Raw genomic sequence first — 20,448 nt, 5'->3', positions numbered from 1 at the left:
GAAGTATCTAAGCTAGGGTGGGGATTATAAGAAGTGCATGGAAAAGGAGTAACATTGATCATGCATGTCTCTTGAGTCTCCACCCGACTCTTTCTTTCTTTCTTTATCTATCTATCTATCTCTTCCCCCACCTCCCTTAACATTTTGTGATTTTCTCCAACAACACCCCCTCCCTCTCCACCTAGCTCTCACTCACTCACTCACTCACTCACTCACTCACTCTCTCTCTCTCTCTCTCTCTCTCTCTCTCTCTCTCTTCCCTTGCCACCTCCCTTAACATTTTGTGATTTTCTCCGAGCAAATTGATCCAACAACCCCCCCTCTCTCTCACCCCTTAAATATGTTTATGTTTTGTTTTTGTTTTATTTTCCATTTCATGATAAGATATGCCATGGACATTATTGTATCACTTTGGTCTCATAGGGCCATTGGGTCCTTAGTAGACACTTAATATATCTTTCTTTCTTTCTTCTTTCTCTCTTATTTTGACCAAGGGATGACGATATATGGTTGACATCGGACTTTGTATGTTTGCCCTTCTGTAGGATGATGTTCCCCTTTGTGTCCTTATGTAGGACAATGCAACTACTCGATCTGACGTTTATCTCTACTTGTAGAAGACATGATTGCATAGGGGAGAATCAAGGAGGTGGAAGGGTGTAGTCAGAGAAGGCACATGTGAGGGTGTAGCTAGAGGCAGGGAGTGTGGCAAAGGTATCATGTAAGGTGTGATTAGAACCTCTCTCTAAAAAAAGAAACACAAACCTCTTTCCCTAAAAAGGAAAGATAGAAAAGAAAATGGAGCGAGGGTAGGGGGTGCTTGAGAGCGATCGGATCTCCTACGTGTCGCGCATGCGTATAGCGAGTGGGCGAGTGGTGACTTTAATCAGCTCGTGCGAGTGCATAACCAACGTACGTCGACGAGAGTGGTTGGGATATTGGGTCTTGCATGGCGGTGGCTTCGAGGATGAAGGGGTGATTGGATGGGGAGATTGGGATCCGAAGGCAAAGGAGGAGATGAAGCGCAGAGGTGAGGAGGTTGAGGTGGAGTGCGTCAAAATGAAGTGTGTTCCGACTGGCTTAACGAATGTCTCTGTAACCATGTGAAAAATAAGGTATGCTTGAAGTTGAGCCAAGATTTCATCAGAATTCAGGTAGGATTATTCTCAATGTGTAGTGTGTTTCTGTTATGTCGAGGCAAACCTCTGTCGAAGGGAGAATTAGGTAGGTGGCTTCAGGAAACTATCTTGCATGACTGTACTGTGTTTAAGATTTTCTATCTAGGTAAGGGTTTTTTCAATGTGTTGTTTATCAAAGGATAGTTTGTGTATGAGTTATTTGCCATCTTTGGTCAAAGGTTGATACATGTTTTTCCCTTTGACCCTTTGTTTGATGTAAATAAAAGCCTTTAGAATGCGTGCCCGGTTCGGGTAGAGGTGATTGGATTGCCTCCTTGGCTTAGACCAGTGCTGCGCAACATAGCTCAGTCCCTTGGCCCAGTGTTGCTTGTTCCTAGTGTGATGAGGTAGGAGGAAAACAGGGTAATAGTGTATGTATCACATGGAACCCCTCTAATGAGACTCCTAAGTCTGTGGAGGTTGACTTAGGTCAACTAGGGAAATTGGAATTAGGCCTTCAGTTCGGTGCATTTCCTGGAGCGTGCTTCAGTGGGGCTTTTGGGCATATTGCTAAAGACTATTCGATTGTGGAATCCACAAGGGAGGAGCCTAAAGAGGTGAATGGGGGGGAAGCGACAAGGAGAGTGGTCCGTTTGGAGACTTAGAAAGCTGATTCAAAAGGGAAGGAAGTGGTGTTAGAGACTGGGGAGAATAAGAAAGAAGGGAGCTAGGATAAAGTTAAAACCAGAACCAATGTTAGGCAGCGTAAGGCCGAAGCTAGGAAGGCCCAGAGCAGTAGAGGTTATGAGAATAGGAGGAATGGGAGGGGAGAGAATCATGATTCTATTAGCTTCTCTAACCCTTATAGCCCATTGCTTGAGAGAGATAACTCTTTGCTGCTGGTAGAACAGTTTTCTATTAGGGCTTTGAGTGAAACTAGAAAGGAGATTGATCTTGTTCATAGTAGTTAGAAGGAAGATGAGGAAGTGGAAATGGTTCCGGAAACTGCATTAACATGATGAATAATAAAGAGTTCAAAGGATGCACATGGAATGTGAAAGGGATCAAAGACAAGAAGAAAAATACCATATTTTAAGACTTAGCGAAGTCTTGGGACTTGTCTGTTTTGGCTATATAGGAACACAATCTTTTTGGGAGAATCCCTAGGATAAATAGTTTTAGGGAGTGGGATGTTTTTTATGGCGGTATTAATTCAAGTTATAGCGGGGTTATGACTATAGCTAAGAGGGATCTTAACCCTGGTATCATAGCTAATCATCCAGAGAGGGAAGAATTTTGATTGTAGAGATCATAATAAATGGTGAAAGGATATGGGTTATTAATGTCTATGGGGCTCATAATCATAAGGTTAGGAGTAGTATGTGGGATTGGATTGTTGGGGTAAATGTTCAAGTGCCTTGCATTGTATTAGGGGATTTTAATATGATAGAAAGAGCGGTTGATAGATATGGTGGTAGCAATGTTTTATTAGGGAAAGAAAAAGGGAAGTGGGAAGATCTTAGAAGGGGTTTGGGGCTCAAGGATAGTTGGTGTCTTGGGGATTGGAGAGAAAAATTGGGACACACCTATTTTCGCCTTCAATATCTGTCCTCCTCATCAAGAATTGATAGAGTATTCTTTAGTCAGCAGGCTTCATGGGTGTCTCACACTTTGAGGGTTGTCATGGACTGCAGCTCTACTTTATATGACCATCTCCCTCTGAAGTCGGGTTGGTCTCATCTTGATGTGGCTGATATGGACTTATCTCATTTTCCTACTAGGAAATTGAGAGTGAATAATTTACTTCTGAAAAACCGTCTTTTTGTGGAATATACTAAAGTAGCCATCAATAAATTAAAAAGGAGAAAAGGAGATGAGGGTTCATGGAAACAGTTTGCCAATGAGATGCAAGGAGTCATTGGGGTGTGGGTAAACTGAGGGGGGCTGAGGAAAGGAGAGGTGAGAAAAAAAATGTTTTGCATTGCTTGAGGATCTACTACTGAAGGAGACAGACTGTAGGGCTGGACTATGATGACACTGAGTTGTATCTTATGTGTCAGGCTAACATCAAAGCTGAGGAAGATAAATGCTTTAGAGAACATGAGTATTGGACTAGAAGGAGTCTATTCAGTAATTAAAAAAAACATGACAATAGATTTTTTAAACTCTCCAAAAATAAAGGTGATAGAGTGATGGGGGTGAACATTTTGGATGAGGATGGTACTCCTATGCATGACACCAAATCACTTGCTCTGAAATGGGTCAAGTTCTTGGGTTCAACATTGAGTTTGAAAGAAGACTACTCCTTGAGGAGGTTTTAAGCTGAAAACAGGTTGCTTGGTCTTCTTAATCAGAAGATGGATTTTGATAAAGCTAAGTGGTTAGAAAGAGATATTGAGATAGATGAGTGTTGGTGTGCTCTACTAAAGCTGGGTAGGGAGAAGGCTCCTGGGTGGGATGGTCTCTCAACTAAGTTTTTTATAACCTTTTAGCCTTCGTTAAAAGAGGTGGTGGTGGCTGACATTTGTAAGAAAGCTTTTAAATTGGGTCTCTGAGAAAAGGCTTTTAAAGAAGGGCTGGTGAAACTCATTCATAAACAGATTGCTTGCAGTAGGTTTGGGCATTGGAGGCCTATCACTTTATTGATTGTGATGTATAAAATCTTAGCCAAGGTGATTGCCCTCAGAATTACCCATGTGCTGCAGAGATCATCTCCAAAAAAAAACATGGATTTATTAAAGGTAGGTCTATTTATGATAACATCTTTGCTGCTCTACTGGGTAAAGATGTGGCCATTAAAACTCAGTAGAAATGTATTATGATGCAATTGGACCTTGAGAAAGCCTATGATAGGATACAGTGGTCATTTATTGCAAGAGTGATGGAAAGAATGGGATTTGGTACTAGAATGGCCACTTGTATTTATACTCTCTCCTTGGGTGGATATTCTAAAGTGCTTCTCAATGGAAGAATAGTAGGGGGTTTTGAAATCAATAGGTCAGTCAGACAAGGGTGCCCATTAGCTCCGTTACTTTTTGCCATTGCTTCTCACCCTTTAATTTTGCACTAGAGCTAGCTTGCAAGGAAGGGAAGATTATAGGCCTAAAACTCAAACACAGTGAGCAACTGGTTATTCAATGCTTTGCTGATGATTCTCTGTTATTCTTAAAGACTGAGAACAACAATGTGAGAGTGGCCTTAGTATTGTTCAGGAGTTTGCCAATGCCTCTGGTTCTAAATGTAACATTCTGAAATCTAGGATCATAAGCTTGACTGAGGACAATGATTTTGATCTTCAAAGATGGGGAATTGAGGTGGTACAAAAGGGTCACATTGTTAGACTCCTTAGGGTTCCTTTTGGGGTTGGACTTACTAATAATAAACAGTTGGTCATATGGGCCATAAACAAGTTTGTGGATAAATTGAAGAAGTGGGAAGGCTTGAAAGTACCCTTTCATATCACAATTGATATTTGCAATTCAGTGCTGAATGCTTATGTCATGTTTCTAAGTCCTGTATTAAAATTTGAGAAGTCTCATTGGAAAGAGATCATAGGTCCTATTAGAGACTTCATGTGAAGAAATGGTATTGGTAAGAAAAGAGTTCCTGCATGGTTGGCATGGGAGAAGTTGGTAGTGCCCAAAAAGGAAGGGGGTATTGGTATCATACATTTAACCACTCACTGTGCTGTTAGAAGGATTTCGATGCTACCTAGGGTGCTATCTCAAGTCTCTACTTGGTCCGTGATGATAAGGGAATTGGTAAAAATGATTGAGGTATTGGCCAAAGGCAGATGGGGGAACTTAACCTGGATAGACAAATTGTTTTCATTTGCTCCTTTGAAAATCACTTGCTTAGATTTCTGCAAAATGTTCTGCAGTGTTTGAAAGATAATCTGGGCCTTATGGTTTGGGATGGTGGGGGGAGGGTAACTGGGAATTCCATGCTCTCTTTGGGGTTATGGTGGACTCACAAGTTTAATCCACCTTTAGCTGCACTTGACACTGAAGTGGCTAAGATTCTTAATAATAAAGGCATTAGATATCTGGCTGACTGTTGGGACAGAGATATTGCTGGGTGGAAAGAGATAAATCTATTATCTATGAAGTTTCAGCTAACTAGGAAAGAGAGAGAAGTGATGACTCATGTGATGGAGTTGCTGCACAGTGAATAATGCTCCACAGCCCACTGATATCTCAGTCTTGATCAAGGACTGGTCTTGGATTAATGGTGTCAAATTAAAGGAAGGCCAAACTAGGGACATTTATGCATTAATGAGAAAAGGGGATGCTAATGGTATGTACTGTAACAAAATATGGAATGTAAAGTGGAGTGCTTCTAGCTGGAAAAAGACATGGCACTTGATATGGAACTGTCAGGTTCCTAGGAAATTTCAAGTCTTTTTGTGGAAGGTTTGCATGTGGGCACTTCTTATTGGTTATAAGCTACATAAAAGAAACATGGCTAGTGGCATTTGCCCTAGATGCAGGTTTTCTATAGAAGTGGCAAGCATGTGTTTTGGGACTGTTGCCTAGCCTTAAGGAGCACCTGGTGCAAAATGACTTGGTGGATACAGAAGGGTTTGAATATGCAAATTTTTTAGGTGGACTGGCTACTTGGGAAATGGGCAATCAATGGGTTGGTTTTTAACATTGTCAGAGCTTGCACTTTATGGGAAATCTGGACTAGTAGAAATGAAATTGTTTTTTTGAAGACTACATGTACATGATTGCAGGACTCTAAGTTGATATATAAATGTATATGCATGTGTTGGTCTGTATGTAATGTAAATAAAATTAGGTTTTTGGAGCTGGATTTGCTGATTCAGAATAGAGGAATATACCTTGATTATGTCCATGTTATCTTGGCAGAGCTTCATGCATACTAGGGGTCTCTCCCTAATGTGGATTTGTTGGATGGAGGTGAAGTGCTGGATTGAGAAGAAAAGGCCTCCTAGATTTGGCCCTAAAACTCAGAGATGGAACCGCAAGGAAAAACAATTGGATCATACTTTTGTGGCTTTTCTTGAGAGAACCCTGTTGGCACTAGACCTACTGTCAAGGTGTGGTCAAAGCATGGAAGAATGTTGGAAAAATGATCTCCTCGGGGCTGCACTACTGAGGCCATGATGGAGGCTTGCTTATTATTGGGATATCAGATCTCGTGGGATCAGTCTAGCTTTTTATGTGAAGATGAAAGATGGGAATTTCTTTGTAAGATTTTGAATGAGATTAAAAAGGAGTAGATAATTGTGTTCGTGGGTCAAAGCATGGAAGAATGTTGGAAAAACAATCTCCTCGGGGCTGCACTACTGAGGCCATGATGGAGGCTTGCTTATTATTGGGATATCAGATCTCGTGGGATCAGTCTAGCTTTTTATGTGAAGATGAAAGATGGGAATTTCTTTGTAAGATTTTGAATGAGATAAAAAAGGAGTAGATAATTGTGTTCGTGGGGGGATATATGACAGAGATTGATAGTCTGTTTTTTTTAATAAAAATTTGGGGCTGATGTGTTTGAATAGTTAATATAAATATTTTATTGTTCCTAAAAAAAGGAAAGAAAAGAAAATACAGCAAGCAACATAAACCCTTCACCAAGTTTCTCCAACAGAAAGCCTAAGGTTTCAGTACTGTGCAAACCCTACATTACAAGAACTCTGGTTTTTTAATCTGTCTGTCGCCATGAACTTCAACAGCATGCGCAGCCCTAGGATTCCAAATGCGGGGCCTTTGTGGAGCATTGCCAAGGTCGCGGTGCTGGGCGGCGTGGGTCTGTACGCAGCTGCCAACAGCCTCTACAATGTCGAAGGTGGTCACCGCGCCATTGTCTTCAACCGAATCGAGGGCATCCGAGATAAGGTGCGTCTATGATTAGCACTAATAGTAGCTCCTTGGATTAGTGCTAAATAGGGTTAACCTAACTGACCATCTGATATGGGTTAATTAGGGTTAGTCCCTTTGAGTATCGTCGCTGATTAGGGTTAACCTCTCAGTGTAGTTTATCTGATTAAGCTTAACCTCTCCGAGTAGTGTTACCTTATAGCGTCTCTGAAGAGGGGTAATTAGGGTGGTCATCGCTCCTCCCTCTTAACGCCTTTGACTGGGGTTATTTTTCCTCTGTATGATGGCTGACAATGCCTTTGATTAGGGTTAGTTTGGGCTAGTTCCATTGTACTTTCATAAACCTGACTAGGCATCTCTTGGGTAGTGTCAGTTTTCATCAGTAGGCTAGTTCTGTTTTATATAATCAAACCTGATAAGGGTTAGTATTTACTTAGGTTAGGGTTGTCTTTGATTGGAGCCATAGTCCATCAAAGAGTTAAGTGTGTTCTCTATTTATGGTCAGTTTACTCAAGTGGGGATTATATGGATGATTTGGTCATGTTCCTGGATTCATCTAGGTATATCTTTATGCTGTATTAGCGGACATGCAAATTTCACATTGTGAAGTTTTCGTCCAAGTTGCAGCTAGTTGATATTGTGTTTATTCTTTCTATTTTAGTGGTGCATGTGCCTTATCAACTACCTTTTTGTTGTAATAATTCTTTTTAGTGCTAGGCTTCATTATGCCTGAGTTTGCCCTGTATCTCTAGAGCTATGACAGAAACTCAGTCCACAGTCCCTTAGGTGTGTGTGCACGCGCGCGGGGTGTGTGTGTGTGTGGGTGCATATGTCGATACCAAGTTCTACATCCACTATTGGGCACTTATGATGTTAGTGGGGATGTCGTAGTATCTAGTCCATACTGTGCATGATGGAGTTGATGGTTTATTGTCTTGTGGATGACTACCATGAGGTTATAAATTGCACTTTCTTATAAGGTGAATTTGGGCATGTTCCTGGATTCATCTAGGTATATCTTTATGCTATATTAGCGGACATGCAAATTTCACATTGTGAATTTTTCGTCCAAGTTGCAGCCAGCTGATATTGTGTTAATTCTTTCTATCTTTAGTGGTGCATATGCCCTATCAACTACCTTTTTGTTGTAATAATTCTTTCTATTTGTTATGATCCTTAGTGCATGGATTATCTAGCTAGAAAGCACTTGGAACTTTGTACACAAATAAAATACTCCAATAATATACTTCAGTATTGAGGGGCGGGGGGGGGGGGGGGGGGCGGCCCGTTTGGGGCCCCAATGGTGGTGTACTGTGCAGTGCTTCTCTTTTGTAGATAGATTGTCTTGAGCATTGATGTATCTTTCAGTGATTATGTTTATTGTGGCTAGTTCATTTTAGTATTGACGAGCGTATTGTTCACAAGACGGTGCTTAAGGACGTTCACACCTAGTTGGTGTAGTTTCACACCCTGCACGTGCGCGCGCACACACATAAGAGCATACATTCATACAAAGGTCTGGGTGCTGAGTTTCTGTCAGAGCTTCGGAGATACAGGGCAGACTCAGCCATAATGAAGCCTAGCAATGCATAATACGAAGACATATTATCCAAAAAAGTATTTGCCTGTGAAGAATGTCGAAGCTAGACTCGTTGAATGAGTCAATATAACCAGTCCCGACTCCTCATACACCTTGAGTTGTGTGAACACGAAACTATTGTTCGGAGACCATGCATGAACAGGCGCTCTTGTACTAGAGATTGGCTTGCACAACTCACAAAGGAATGGGCTTGGTTCTCCCAAGTGTAGGCACACAAACAGGTGTCCACACTCTACAAATACATGAACAGGTACTTGTAGAAGATCTTGGTACTATTAGGGTTTCAATAGGTATATCCGTGAGTACAATTTTGTTTTTTTAGCAAAAGTACAATTAGGATTTCAGTAGGTACAACAACAGGGAGTACAGTTCTGATTCTCAGTAGTACTGCTAGGGTTTTAGCAGGTATACAGTAGAAAAAAAGGAAGTGAGCCAAGGAGAGTTGGGTGCCAGCTTCTAGGAGAAGGGAAAGTGCAAAGTGGTGGAGAAGAATGGGGAGAGGAGCTGGAGGGGTCCGAATCCCTTGTGCCACGTGGCACAGCCCCCACCATTATTAATGGTGGGCACCTCCTTAAAGTGTCCACACGCTTATGAGGCCGTGTGTGGGTGCCCAGCATTTGGATTGGCCACACTTTTGACATTGGTCCCCAGGCACTAAGTTGGTGGCCAGTGTCACGCTTATGAGGCCGTGTGTGGGTGCCCAGCATTTGGATTGGCCACACTTTTGACATTGGTCCCCAGGCACTAAGTTGGTGGCCAGTGTCACGCTTATGAGGCCGTGTGTGGGTGCCCAGCATTTGGATTGGCCACACTTTTGACATTGGTCCCCAGGCACTAAGTTGGTGGCCAGTGTCATGATTGTGATTAGCTCTCTTAATCTCTCATTAATAATCTCTTCCTAATTACTCCTTAATCTCTCATTAACTGGAAAGACACTTGTGAAGGGTCATACCCTTGCACATGGGTCACTATCAAAGGACATGCCTATTCATTAAAGACACACCCCTAAGTCCTAAGGACATAACTATTGATTCAAGAGCCACACCCCTTCACAAGGATGTGCCTCTTCAATTGTACCTTTTCGGCCTCTATTTAAGAAAGGCCCTTGTCTCAATGCAATCATTCAGTCTTTTCTTGCAACATTTGTCTTATGTTCATTAATCAAGTCTTAATCATGTTAATTAAGCTATAAAAGCTTTACAGCCGGTGCCTAGGTTTAATAAATGTGAACTGCTAAGGTTATAAAACTTTGCAATAATGAACAAGGGTTAAATGAATACTTACCACCTGTTCACATGCCACAAACCATGTCAGAATACAGGGCATTCACACGGCTCACGGGTGGGTGTTGCCTACCCTTGAACTGGACATGTCATAACAAGCATTTACACGAAAACAAGTCACACGAAAACAGTTTCAAACAGGCAGAGATGCATGCATATGTATTATGCAATGGAAATATCTCCTGTTCCTGGAACCTGTAAATAGCAGGTTTTTCCGAGCATAGAGCTGGCTCAATGGGAAGCCTAGACTGGGATCCCTGATAGTGGGTTCCACGCCTGGCGACACTACGGGTGACACGAGGCTTGGCCTCCTGTAGGTGACGCGAGTCCTGGCCTCGGTACGGGTGACACGAAGCTCCCTAGCCTCCTGTACCTTGGCATGAAAGACCACTTGGGCGGCCAAATGGTGACATCCCTGTCAGAATGCACAGCGGAAATGAAGACAACTGCTGGAGAGAGCAAAACGCAGATGAGAGAGAGAGAGAGAGAGAGAGAGAGAGAGAGAGAGAGAGAGAGAGAGAGAGAGAGAGAGAGAGAGAGAGGCTGTGTAACTCTGCTATACACACACAAGAAAATCCCGGAATTCACAATGGAGAGTGTGGGGGGCAAGGGGCCATTTTATATGGCCCCAGGCCAATCTAAAACAGGCCGACAGCCTATGTGCTCATGACCAGCAGCATAGGCCCACGACTAGCAAACACCCTAGTTGGCCATGTCTATAGAAGAAGTCGGGTAGCAAAGAAACAAGTCGGCTAGCAACTGAATCAGTCGACAGTCCAACCACACCCAGAAAAATGGAAAAAAATACATGGAGAGAGAGAAAAATGGGGGAACACCAAAACTGGGCGGGCATACCCACAACAAAGGCCCTGGTGTAATATACAGATAGGAAATGACTGCTGACACCCCCTCTCAGTTCCTGGATGTGGAACCTACCCCAGTGAGCTGGAGTGCCGCCGGAACATAGTCTGAGGGAGAGACTTCATGAAGAGGTCCGCCTCATTGTTCTCCGGCGAACAATAAAGAAGCAAGATGTCACCAGCCAAGATCTTCTCATGAACAAAGTGATATTGTATCTCTATGTGCTTGGTCCGGGCATGGAAAACCGGGTTCCAAGCAATAGCGATACAGCTCTGGTTATCGCACTGGGATGATTGTGGGCTCCTTTTGTGGAAACCCAATCTTGCCAAGTAACCTCTGCAGCCACACAACCTCGCAAGCAGCCTAATACTCTGCCTTTGTAGATGACAAGGCAGTAGCCGGCTGCCTCTTGTTGCTCCATGAAACAGCTCCTGAGCCGAGGGTAAAACTGTAGCTTGATGTAGATCTCCTCATGTCTGGATCTTCTCCCCTATCTAAGTCACTTTAGCCTTGTAGTCGGACTCGGTGCTTCGTTTCACCTCCAGTGTTGTAGAAGAGTCCAAGATCCTTCGTACCTTTTGCAGATACCGCAAGATCCACAATCCTGTGTCCCAATGAGACTTAAAAGGCGTCTGCATGAACGAGCTCAACAGCCCCACAAGAAAGCTCAAGTCCAATCTGGTGTTCAACAACCAGATCAATGAACCAACCATCTTCCGGTACAGAGAGGCATCAACTGGCTCACAAGGATCATTCACTGTAAGCTTCATGCTCGGGTCCATTGGTGACGTGATAGGCTTGCAGTTCTCCATCCCAAAGGCCTCAAGCAACTATGGACGTACCGCTGTTGAGAGACAAAGAACCCCCTCTGGGTCTGCCAGATCTCCAATCCCAAGAAGTGGAGTAAGCCTAAGTCGATCATCTCAAACTCCTTTGACAAGGCAGCCTTCGTCACTGCAATGTGCTCCACATGACCGCCAGTGAGAATGAGGTCATCCACATAAAGGATGATCAACGTGACCAAACCGCGTCCCCGAAAAAGATATAAGTTAGGATTTGCAACTGATCTTTGAAATCCAGTCCGTAGAAAGAAGGAATCAATCTTTTGATTCCAAGCCCTGGGAGCCTGCTTAAGACCATACAAGGCCTTCTGCAACCTGTAAACCATTCCCTTTGATCTTGGAACCACAAAGCTTGGAGGCTGCTCAACATACACCTCCTCTTGCAGGTCACCATTAAGGAACGTGGATTTCACATCCATCTGATATATGGGCCACCGCTGAGCAGAGGCAAGGGCAAGAACGGAATGAATCGTGGTCATCCTTGCTGTCAGTGCAAAGATATCCTCATAATCGATGTCAGGCCGTTGAGCATAACCCTTAGCCACAAGTTTGGCTTTATGTTTGTCCACTGACCCATGTGACGTATACTTGGTCTTAAAGACCCACTTGACACCAATGACTGACCGTTTTGGCGGCCTCGAAACCAACTCCCAAGTTTTATTCTTCTCTATGGCATCCCGTTCCACCTGCATGGCTTTCGTGCAAGTATCCTGTGAAAGGGCTTCCTTTACGGAAGTGGGCTCTTTGGCCCGCATGATACGAGACATCAAAGCATGGTTTACTTGTAAGAGCTCCGCTGAATGACTTTTGTCACAAACTCTATACGATCTTCGAGGTCCGTCCTTTGTGGTCCACTCGGAGGGAAGCTCCGTAACACCCGACTCCCGAAGGGTGTCTAACAACCACCTGGGTACTCGAACAGAACGCGGAGCCTCTTGCTGCTGTGCAGGGGCTCATCTCCAGCCGCGAGCTCAACCTCCTCAATTGACTGAGGCTGTTCAACTGGAACAATCGACTGGGAATCATCATCAGACTCATCGGGTCTCCAAGAAGTGGCGGCTCATCAACAGTGGAAGGTGGAACATGCTCATCAAAAACATCTCTGCTGGTTCCGCTCTGGGTTATACAACTTGTTATCCTTTGGAAAGAGAGTTATATTCCACAAAGATAACCTTCTGGGATTTCGAGTCAAGCTTCCCCCTCTTGCTTCTTTGGAATGTGAACATAAGCATCACTCTCAAACACACGGAAATGGGAGACATCTGGTTTCCTGCCAAAAATAAGCCTCAAAGGGAGTCATGTTTGGTACTGAAGTTGTCGGAGATCGGTTGAGGATATGGATAGCCGTAGCCACAGCCTCTCCCCAAAGTGGATGAGGAAGATCATGATGCTCCAACATCGTCCTCGCCATCTCCACCATAGTCCGGTTCTTATGCTCAACTACTCCATTCTCTAAAGGCGAACCTGTATTGGCCAGCTCCCACTTGATGCCATGTTCTGCACAAAACCGCACAAATGCATTGGAAGAAAACTCTCCTCCTTTGTAGCCCGAAGAGTCTTTATTTGCAAGCCAGACTCTTTCTCCACCATCAAATGCCACTCCTTGAACCGAGCAAAAGCTTGGTCCTTCTGGGAAAGGAAATAAACCCATGTGAATCTGCTACAATCATCAAGCAGCAGCATAAAATACAAGGAAGCTCCCAAGGATGGGGTTTGCATAGGTCCACACAAGTCAGTGTGTACCAACTCCAAAGGTTTTGAAGCCCGCTTGGAAGCCTGCTTCGGAAAAGATTCCCTGTGTTGCTTACCACGAATGCAAGAACTATAGCGTCCCTGCCTGTTGCCAACATGTGGCAAGCCAACCACCGTCTGGTCTCGAAAAGCTCGCCGCAATGCATCCACATTCAAGTGGCCAAACCGAAAGTGCCACAAGTCACCGATCTGAGTGCCTATAAGAGAGGAGAGTGCTGATAGTTTGTAGATACCGTTCTCCACTCCGCCTTCCCAAACAACCTGGCCTATTTCTCTGTCTCGTAGATTTCTCTGTCTCGTAGAGCAATAGAATGCTCCTCAAACTCCACCTGGAAGCCAATCTTGCAAACCTCATGCACTGACAATAGATGAAAACCAAGTACGGGGACGTAAGGAACACGAGAGGAATGCTTCCCCCCTCTGCCATGGGGAATGATCTCCATCCTGTCCTCACTATGAATCGGTATAGTGGAATTGTAGCCAATGAAAATGCGACCTGACTGCTGTTTAAGATCTTGTAAGAACTCATGGGAAGGAGTCATGTGCTTGGAAGCACCACTATCAAGAATCCACTCTCGAGTATCCCTGGTGGTGAAGCCAACTGCCTCCTCACTCGAAGAAGATGAAGCATCTGGGTGCAAAATCTCCAAGTGCACAAAAGCTAGAGTCTTTGCAGCTGAAGTTGAAGAATTAGCACTCTTCTCGGTATTTCGCTTGGGACACTTCCTCCAATAGTGGCCTTTCTTGCCACAATCGTTATAGGTCCGCTCGGCCTTCAGTTTCTCACGGTCTGAATCGGGCTTCTTCTCAGAAGACTTCTCCGACGAAGACTTCCCTTTGACCTTGTTGTTGTTAGTGCCTTTCAACCCTTGGCCAGTCAAGGCCTTAGAACCTCCACCCTGTGGAGGGTTCGTAAAATGCTCTTCCTGGTCCAAGGCCATTGGCACAAGCTCCTCCCAAGTGATGGGGCTGAGCTTGCCATTGGTGATCAAAGAGGAGGTACTCAGAGGGCAAATGGGACAACGTAATGGCCATGTCCTCTGTAGATATCTCTTTCCCTGCCTGAAGAACCTCCTGCTGAAGAGCCTACAACTTGTTGATGTGCTCCCGCATCGTCACCCGCATTTGAACTTCCAAGGAGATCCTTTTCATGGGTGATACCCTGTTGTCAAAGAAGCCAAATGCTGCCAAATGCCTCTGGCCAACGTCATATGCTTTATATGGTTGATCACCTGTGGTGTGCAATTTAGGAAGATGAAAGAACGGACGTGGGCATTGACACGATCCCATAACTATCCTAAGCTTCCTGTTCCTTCCGTATAGATGGTAACTCCCCATCTTCCAACTCCGGCGGTGGAACACCAACTACAATGAAATCAGCTACGTCATAAGACTCCAAAACGGACTCCATCATTACCTTCCATATGCCGTAGTTGTTCTCGTCCAACGGTTGGTCCATCGGGAACGTGGGGAATGTTGGGATCTTCACGTGCTTTTGAGCCATCTCAAGCAAGTCTGCCATCTCAAGGCTTCACAAGGCCTTGTGAAGGGAGGGTGGGTGGGAAAAAAGAAGAAGAGGCTGCAAGTAATATGCAAGGTGGTTGTCCAACGGTGATGGCCGCCTTCTACATGATCTCCAATTCCCGAACAGCCCCTCCAATTAGTACCTCAAGTCAGCAAACCCTCGAGGTCCCACTGTCTCCAAGCTTCAAGCCATCTGGGGCTCTGACACCATGTTAGAATGCACAGCGGAAATGAAGACAATTGATGTAGAGAGCAAAATGCAGATGAAAGAGAGAGAGAGAAGCTGTGTAACTCTGCTATATACACAAGAAAATCCCGGAATACGCAATGGAGAGTGTGGGGGGCAAGGGGCCATTTTATATGGCCCCAGGCTGCTGGTCGGCCAGTCTAAAACAGGTTGACAACAGCTTATGTGCTCATGACCAGCAGCAGAGGCCCACGACCAGCAAACACCCTGGTCGGCCAGGTCTGTAGAAGAAGTCGGGTAGCAAAGAAACAAGTCGGCCAGCAACTGAATCAGCTGACAGCCCAACCACACCTAGCAAAATGGGAAAAAATACATGGAGAGTGAGGAAAAATGGGGGAACACCAAAACTGGGCGGGCACACCCACAATAGAGGCCTTGGTGTAATATACAGATAGGAGATGACTGCTAACAATCCCTTCCTGGCTTCTAAACAGTTGACCTCAACTGAAAAGCCTCCAAATATGCCTGAAGAAGTTGTGGGTCATCTTTGAAGTAGTCTTCATCAACTCATTTTGCGTCGATAGGCAAATAGTTCTTAAACTTCACAAGGTATCTCCTGGAAAGCTTATCGGTAGGTAGCTCTCTCTCCTTGTGAAACACAATCTATTTAGGTCGAAGAATTTCCTCTAGCTCATCAACCTCTGGCGGCTCTTGTGTAATGACAGGCTCTGGTCCCACATACTTGCGCAATAGGCTCACACGGCGAATCTTCCAATGATCAGGCAATGCAAGCCGGAAAGCAACCTCATTGATCTGCTTGATCACCCTAAAAGGTCTGTAATGTTGGCATTATCATCTCCAGATTGAGCATATATGTGCATACTTCATGCTGTATCTGGCGAGATTTGTGAGGCCATGCATTCATCTTATTTAAGATATTTTTTTGCTATTTTTGTCTATTTTTTAGACATTATTCTAGTATTTTTTGCATAGTCGGCCAGCCCACTGTTTTTATGCTAGCCGACCAGCTCTTGTCCAACCTATAAATAGGTGGCTTGGGTTAGCATCATTAGCACTTCATTATTTAGCCATTGCTGTTGGTTGTATGTACCTACGGGCAGCCCTCGTGCTCTACTTCAGCAGATAACAAGTCTTCTACTTCAGTTTTATTGCACACGTGTTTCTTTGCAAGATCTATTTGCTGTTTTTCTACTTTACAGCCATTCTTTCATGGTATCTGAGCCCAGTGTTGCAAAGGGACGTGCGTTTTCTACATCTACTGCTGTAGGCAAAGATCCACCGCATCGACATCTACAAAGGAGCTGCATTTTCTGCTGTGGAGCTGCGTTTTCCATTGAGGAGCTGCGTTTTTTTCCACCGAGGAGCTGTGTGTTCTGTTGAGGACCTGCGTTTCCATAGAGGTGCTGCATTTTCCACAGAGGTGCTGCGTTTTCAGCCTGAGATCTGCGTTTTCAGATCTTAGCCCCGTATTTTGGTGCTACAACAGGGTTTTTAATCCCGGGCAGTCATTTCTTACCTCTCTTTTTGGTTTTCCACCCTCCCATCCCTTCTTCTTCTTCCTTTCTCTTGGCTGCACTCAGCTTTCGAGGAGGAGTTTACTGATTTTCTGATCAGCTTTGTTGAAGAGGAGGATTTTGCTGCATTATCAGAGATATGGCTTCTGGTCATAGTCATTCTTCTCACTCGGGGATTCTCTTTTCTTCTCCCCGATCCCAAGTCCCAAATTCACAGGGATCTTCTTCCCAGCTTCCTGTTTCTCTATCTTATTCCTAGATTCCTGCTTCTTTTCCTTCCATATTCCCCACCACCACCACTTCTCTTGTTTCTCCCCTCCCACAAACCCTCATCCCAACCCCTTCCCATGTGCCATCCTATTCACCTCCCTCAAGTGAGCGATTCCATGAAGCTGACTGCTACCAACTACCATACTTGGTCGTTTTATACGCAATTGCTTCTTGAAGGAGTAGGTGTGTGGCCCTCTCTCACCACTCCTCACTTGGTGGATCCCGCGTTTCGTGGAGTTCTGGATGCACGGGCCCGTCTCATCATCATCCATTGTATGACACCATCTATCCAGGCACAATTCTGTTGGTGTTGGACTCACACACTCACACACAAAACCTGCACATTAGGGTTAGGTGGAGGATGGAGAAGCTCACACACAGAAATGAGAGAGAGAGAGAGCCAAAAGTGTGGTAGCCACAAAATGCAAGTCAACACTTGCATGTGTGTCACATCCATATAATATAGAAGTACAAAATATTATATGTAGAGTGTCCTTTCACACTTGATATCCAAGGGGAAAAACCACATGGAAAAAAGTGCCCTTGGTTAAGCCCTGTTCACACATAGCACTACCATAAGTGTGCATATGCCTACAAATCTCCCCTGTAGTGGAAGTGTGAACCTGTACAAGGTAGCAGATCACTCTCTGTATGAGAGTAAGCCCAAAGCTTTGCGGAAAGCTTCAAACTTTTCTCGAGGTAAAGCCTCTGTGAATAGATCTGCAACATTATCCTGTGTAGGGTAGTAAATTAAATAATCTCCCCTGAATGTAACCTCTCTCTGACATAGTGGTAATGAATCTCAATGTGCTTGGTACGTGCATGAAATACTGGATTTCGTGCCACGGCCATAGCACTCTGGCTATCAGTGAGAATGGTGGTGGGTGTCTGCTGACACTCACGAAGATCAGCCAATAATCTCCTCAACCATACACAATCTATTGTTGCTGTGAAGACTGCCCTGTACTCAACCTCACAAGTAGATGTGGCAACAGTGGGTTGCTTTTTACTCAACCAAGATATGCATGAACTGCCAAGAAAAAAACAATTCCCACTGGTGGATTGCCTGGTATCATAATCACCAGCCCAATCTGAATCACTGTATGCATAAAGCTGCAAGCTGCCCCCCCTGGGATTGAACAAACCAAGATCTAGGGTACCCTGAAGATAACGAAATATGCGTTTGATTGCTTGCCAATGCTTTGTGCCTGGGCTGTGCATGAATTTGCTAAAGACACCCCAAAAGATATGTCTGGCCTTGTGTTACACAAGTAAATGAGACATCCCACTCCTGGCTGTAAATGCCGGCCTCAAAAGGCTCTCCAATATCATGCATAGTAAGCCGTACATCTACGTACAAGATGACTATGAGAATATCGGCACCGGTTTTCTTCACATACAATGTGCTTTAAACTGGACTATTCACATAACCTTGGCTGGTTAGATGAGCATGTATTTTATCATACCAAGCTCTTGGAGCTTGCTTTAACCCATACAATGCTTTGTGTAACCTGCATACTTTATGTTCCTCACCAGGAACTACAAAACCAATGGATTGATTTACATATACTTCCTCCTGTAGATCCCCATTTAAGAATGCAGTTTTGATGTCTAATTGATGCACTTTCCATCCTTTATGTGCAGCCAATGCAATCACTGATCTTATTGTGGTCATTCTCGAAGTAGGAGAAAAAGTCTCTTCATAATCTATTCCCTTTTTCTGGGAGTAGCCTTTTGTGACATGTGGGTCTTTGACCATCGTAAACACAACCTTAGTCTAACTAAACTGCACTTAATGATGCTTAAGAAAGACAGATAGTGTCAATGCAGCTATATTAGATGAATGGGTTACAAGGAGATCTGAATAGATTTATGATGCTGTCCTAGATGACTATCCTTCTCGGGATGAGAGGAATAGGCTGAATGCTGATTCTGAGGACTGTTCCTTGCTCCAATACTGAGGTCCACCCTTCGATGCCGGCTTCCCTCTATGTGGGAGATAGGAATGATGAACTATATGCTGAATATGCTGCCTATATGCTGATATACTGAATGTACTACTGTCCCACTATCTTTCCCTTGTCTCCTGGGGCTGGGAACTGATGCTGAACTGTTGAACTGAAACGCAGATGCTCTCCGGTTGGAGATGATGCTCTATGCGTTTGCTGATCGGATGGACTGATGCGCTGGGAGTGCTGGACTGAATGCTGAAAACGCTGTGGTGAGATGCGTTGATGGATTGAATGTGATGCGCATCTATTTATATGAGTAAACTGGTGCCAGTCGGCCAGCCCTGAATATGCTCACGATTGCCATAAAATGCCATAAATACCATAAAAATGCCATAAAATGCCAGTCGGCTGGTTTATAGATGTTGTCGGCTGATGCACACGAATGCCTTACAATGCTCATGATGATTGGAATGCTGATGTTGGTGATGAAACACCCCCATATGATGCTCATACTGATATATGCCTGAATGAATATCCTGATTATATGCATGATGATGCCATGCCACTTGTACACCTGATGGGTGTGCACGTGACACCTTTAGCCACAAGTCTTGCTTTGTACCTGTCAATAGCACCATCAGACTTCCTTTTGACTTTGTACACCCACTTTGTTCCAATGACATGCTTGCCTTTAGGCAATTCCACAAGATCCCAAGTATTGTTCTTCATGATAGAAGAGATTTCAGCTTGCATAGCTTGCACCCAATGCTCATTCTCATGTGCTTCTTCATAAGAAGAAGGCTCTTTTGAATCAAAGAGACCACCCATGGTTAATGCAGACTCCCCACGATGTATATTCAATGCATGGCTGGAACTAGCCCTTTTTCTACCTGTGAGTGGAGCTGCAAGTTTGCTTTCTTGCAAAGTTTTCAGCAACCATCTTGGCACTGACTTGGCTATATCTATGGCTGTTTGCTCTTCCCTGACAAGATCTTCCACTTCTTCCATAGAAGGGGGCTGAATGGCTGGCTGTTCCACATGTTCTACATGAGGATTTTCTTGTGTAGGGGCTGGCTGATCTGAATCCCCCCTAATTGCAATGGATAATAGTCCATCAAACATGTCTTGTATGCCTGTATCATTACTTTTATACAAGCTGTACATGGGCTGTTCTGAATTTTCAGCAAATACCACATCTCTACTGACAAAAATCCTTGGTGTTGTTGGATTATAAAGACGGTATCCTTTGCTCTCATTGTTGTAGCCCACAAAAATGCATTTCATTGCTTTGTCATCTAGCTTTGTTCGGAGTTGTTCTGGCACATGTGCATATACCAAACACCCAAATGTACGCATATAATCCATTGTTGGCTTTTGGCTAGACCAAGCCTCAAATGGTGTTATGGTTTTCAAAGCTTTTGTTGGACACTTGTTCAACACATGAGTTGCACACATTATAGCTTCCATCCAAAAATTGTGAGGCAACTTTTGTGCTTTCACCATGCATCTTGCCATCTCCATGAGAGATCTATTTTTCCTCTCAGCTACACCATTCTGCTGCAGTGTATAAGGCACAGTACATTGGTGTTTGATGCCCTTTTGAAGCATATAATCCTTGAATGCATTTGACATGTATTCTCCATCTCTATCTGAGCGGAGTGTTTGGACTTTACATCCACAC

At 44.2% G+C, this 20,448-nt stretch overlaps 1 protein-coding gene across 1 annotated transcript in view; it reads left to right on the top strand.

Annotated features, from left to right (window-relative positions):
* Positions 1 to 6,688: 6,688 nt before the first annotated feature.
* The window catches only part of LOC147622398 (prohibitin-1, mitochondrial-like), a 65,589-nt gene continuing 51,829 nt past the window's right edge, over positions 6,689 to 20,448 (top strand). The window contains exon 1 of the mRNA XM_086821948.1: positions 6,689 to 6,979. Coding sequence (XP_086678074.1) covers positions 6,803 to 6,979 — 177 coding nt within the window. The 5' untranslated portion in view covers positions 6,689 to 6,802. The remainder of the gene's footprint in view (positions 6,980 to 20,448) is intronic.

This window comes from Cibotium barometz, chromosome 28 (genome assembly GCF_041138505.1).
Source record: "Cibotium barometz isolate CiBa-2024 chromosome 28, ASM4113850v1, whole genome shotgun sequence".
In the NCBI taxonomy this organism is placed as follows: domain Eukaryota; kingdom Viridiplantae; phylum Streptophyta; class Polypodiopsida; order Cyatheales; family Cibotiaceae; genus Cibotium; species Cibotium barometz.
Note: the sequence above shows the minus strand (reverse complement) of the source record. Positions and strands in the feature narration are given on the sequence as shown.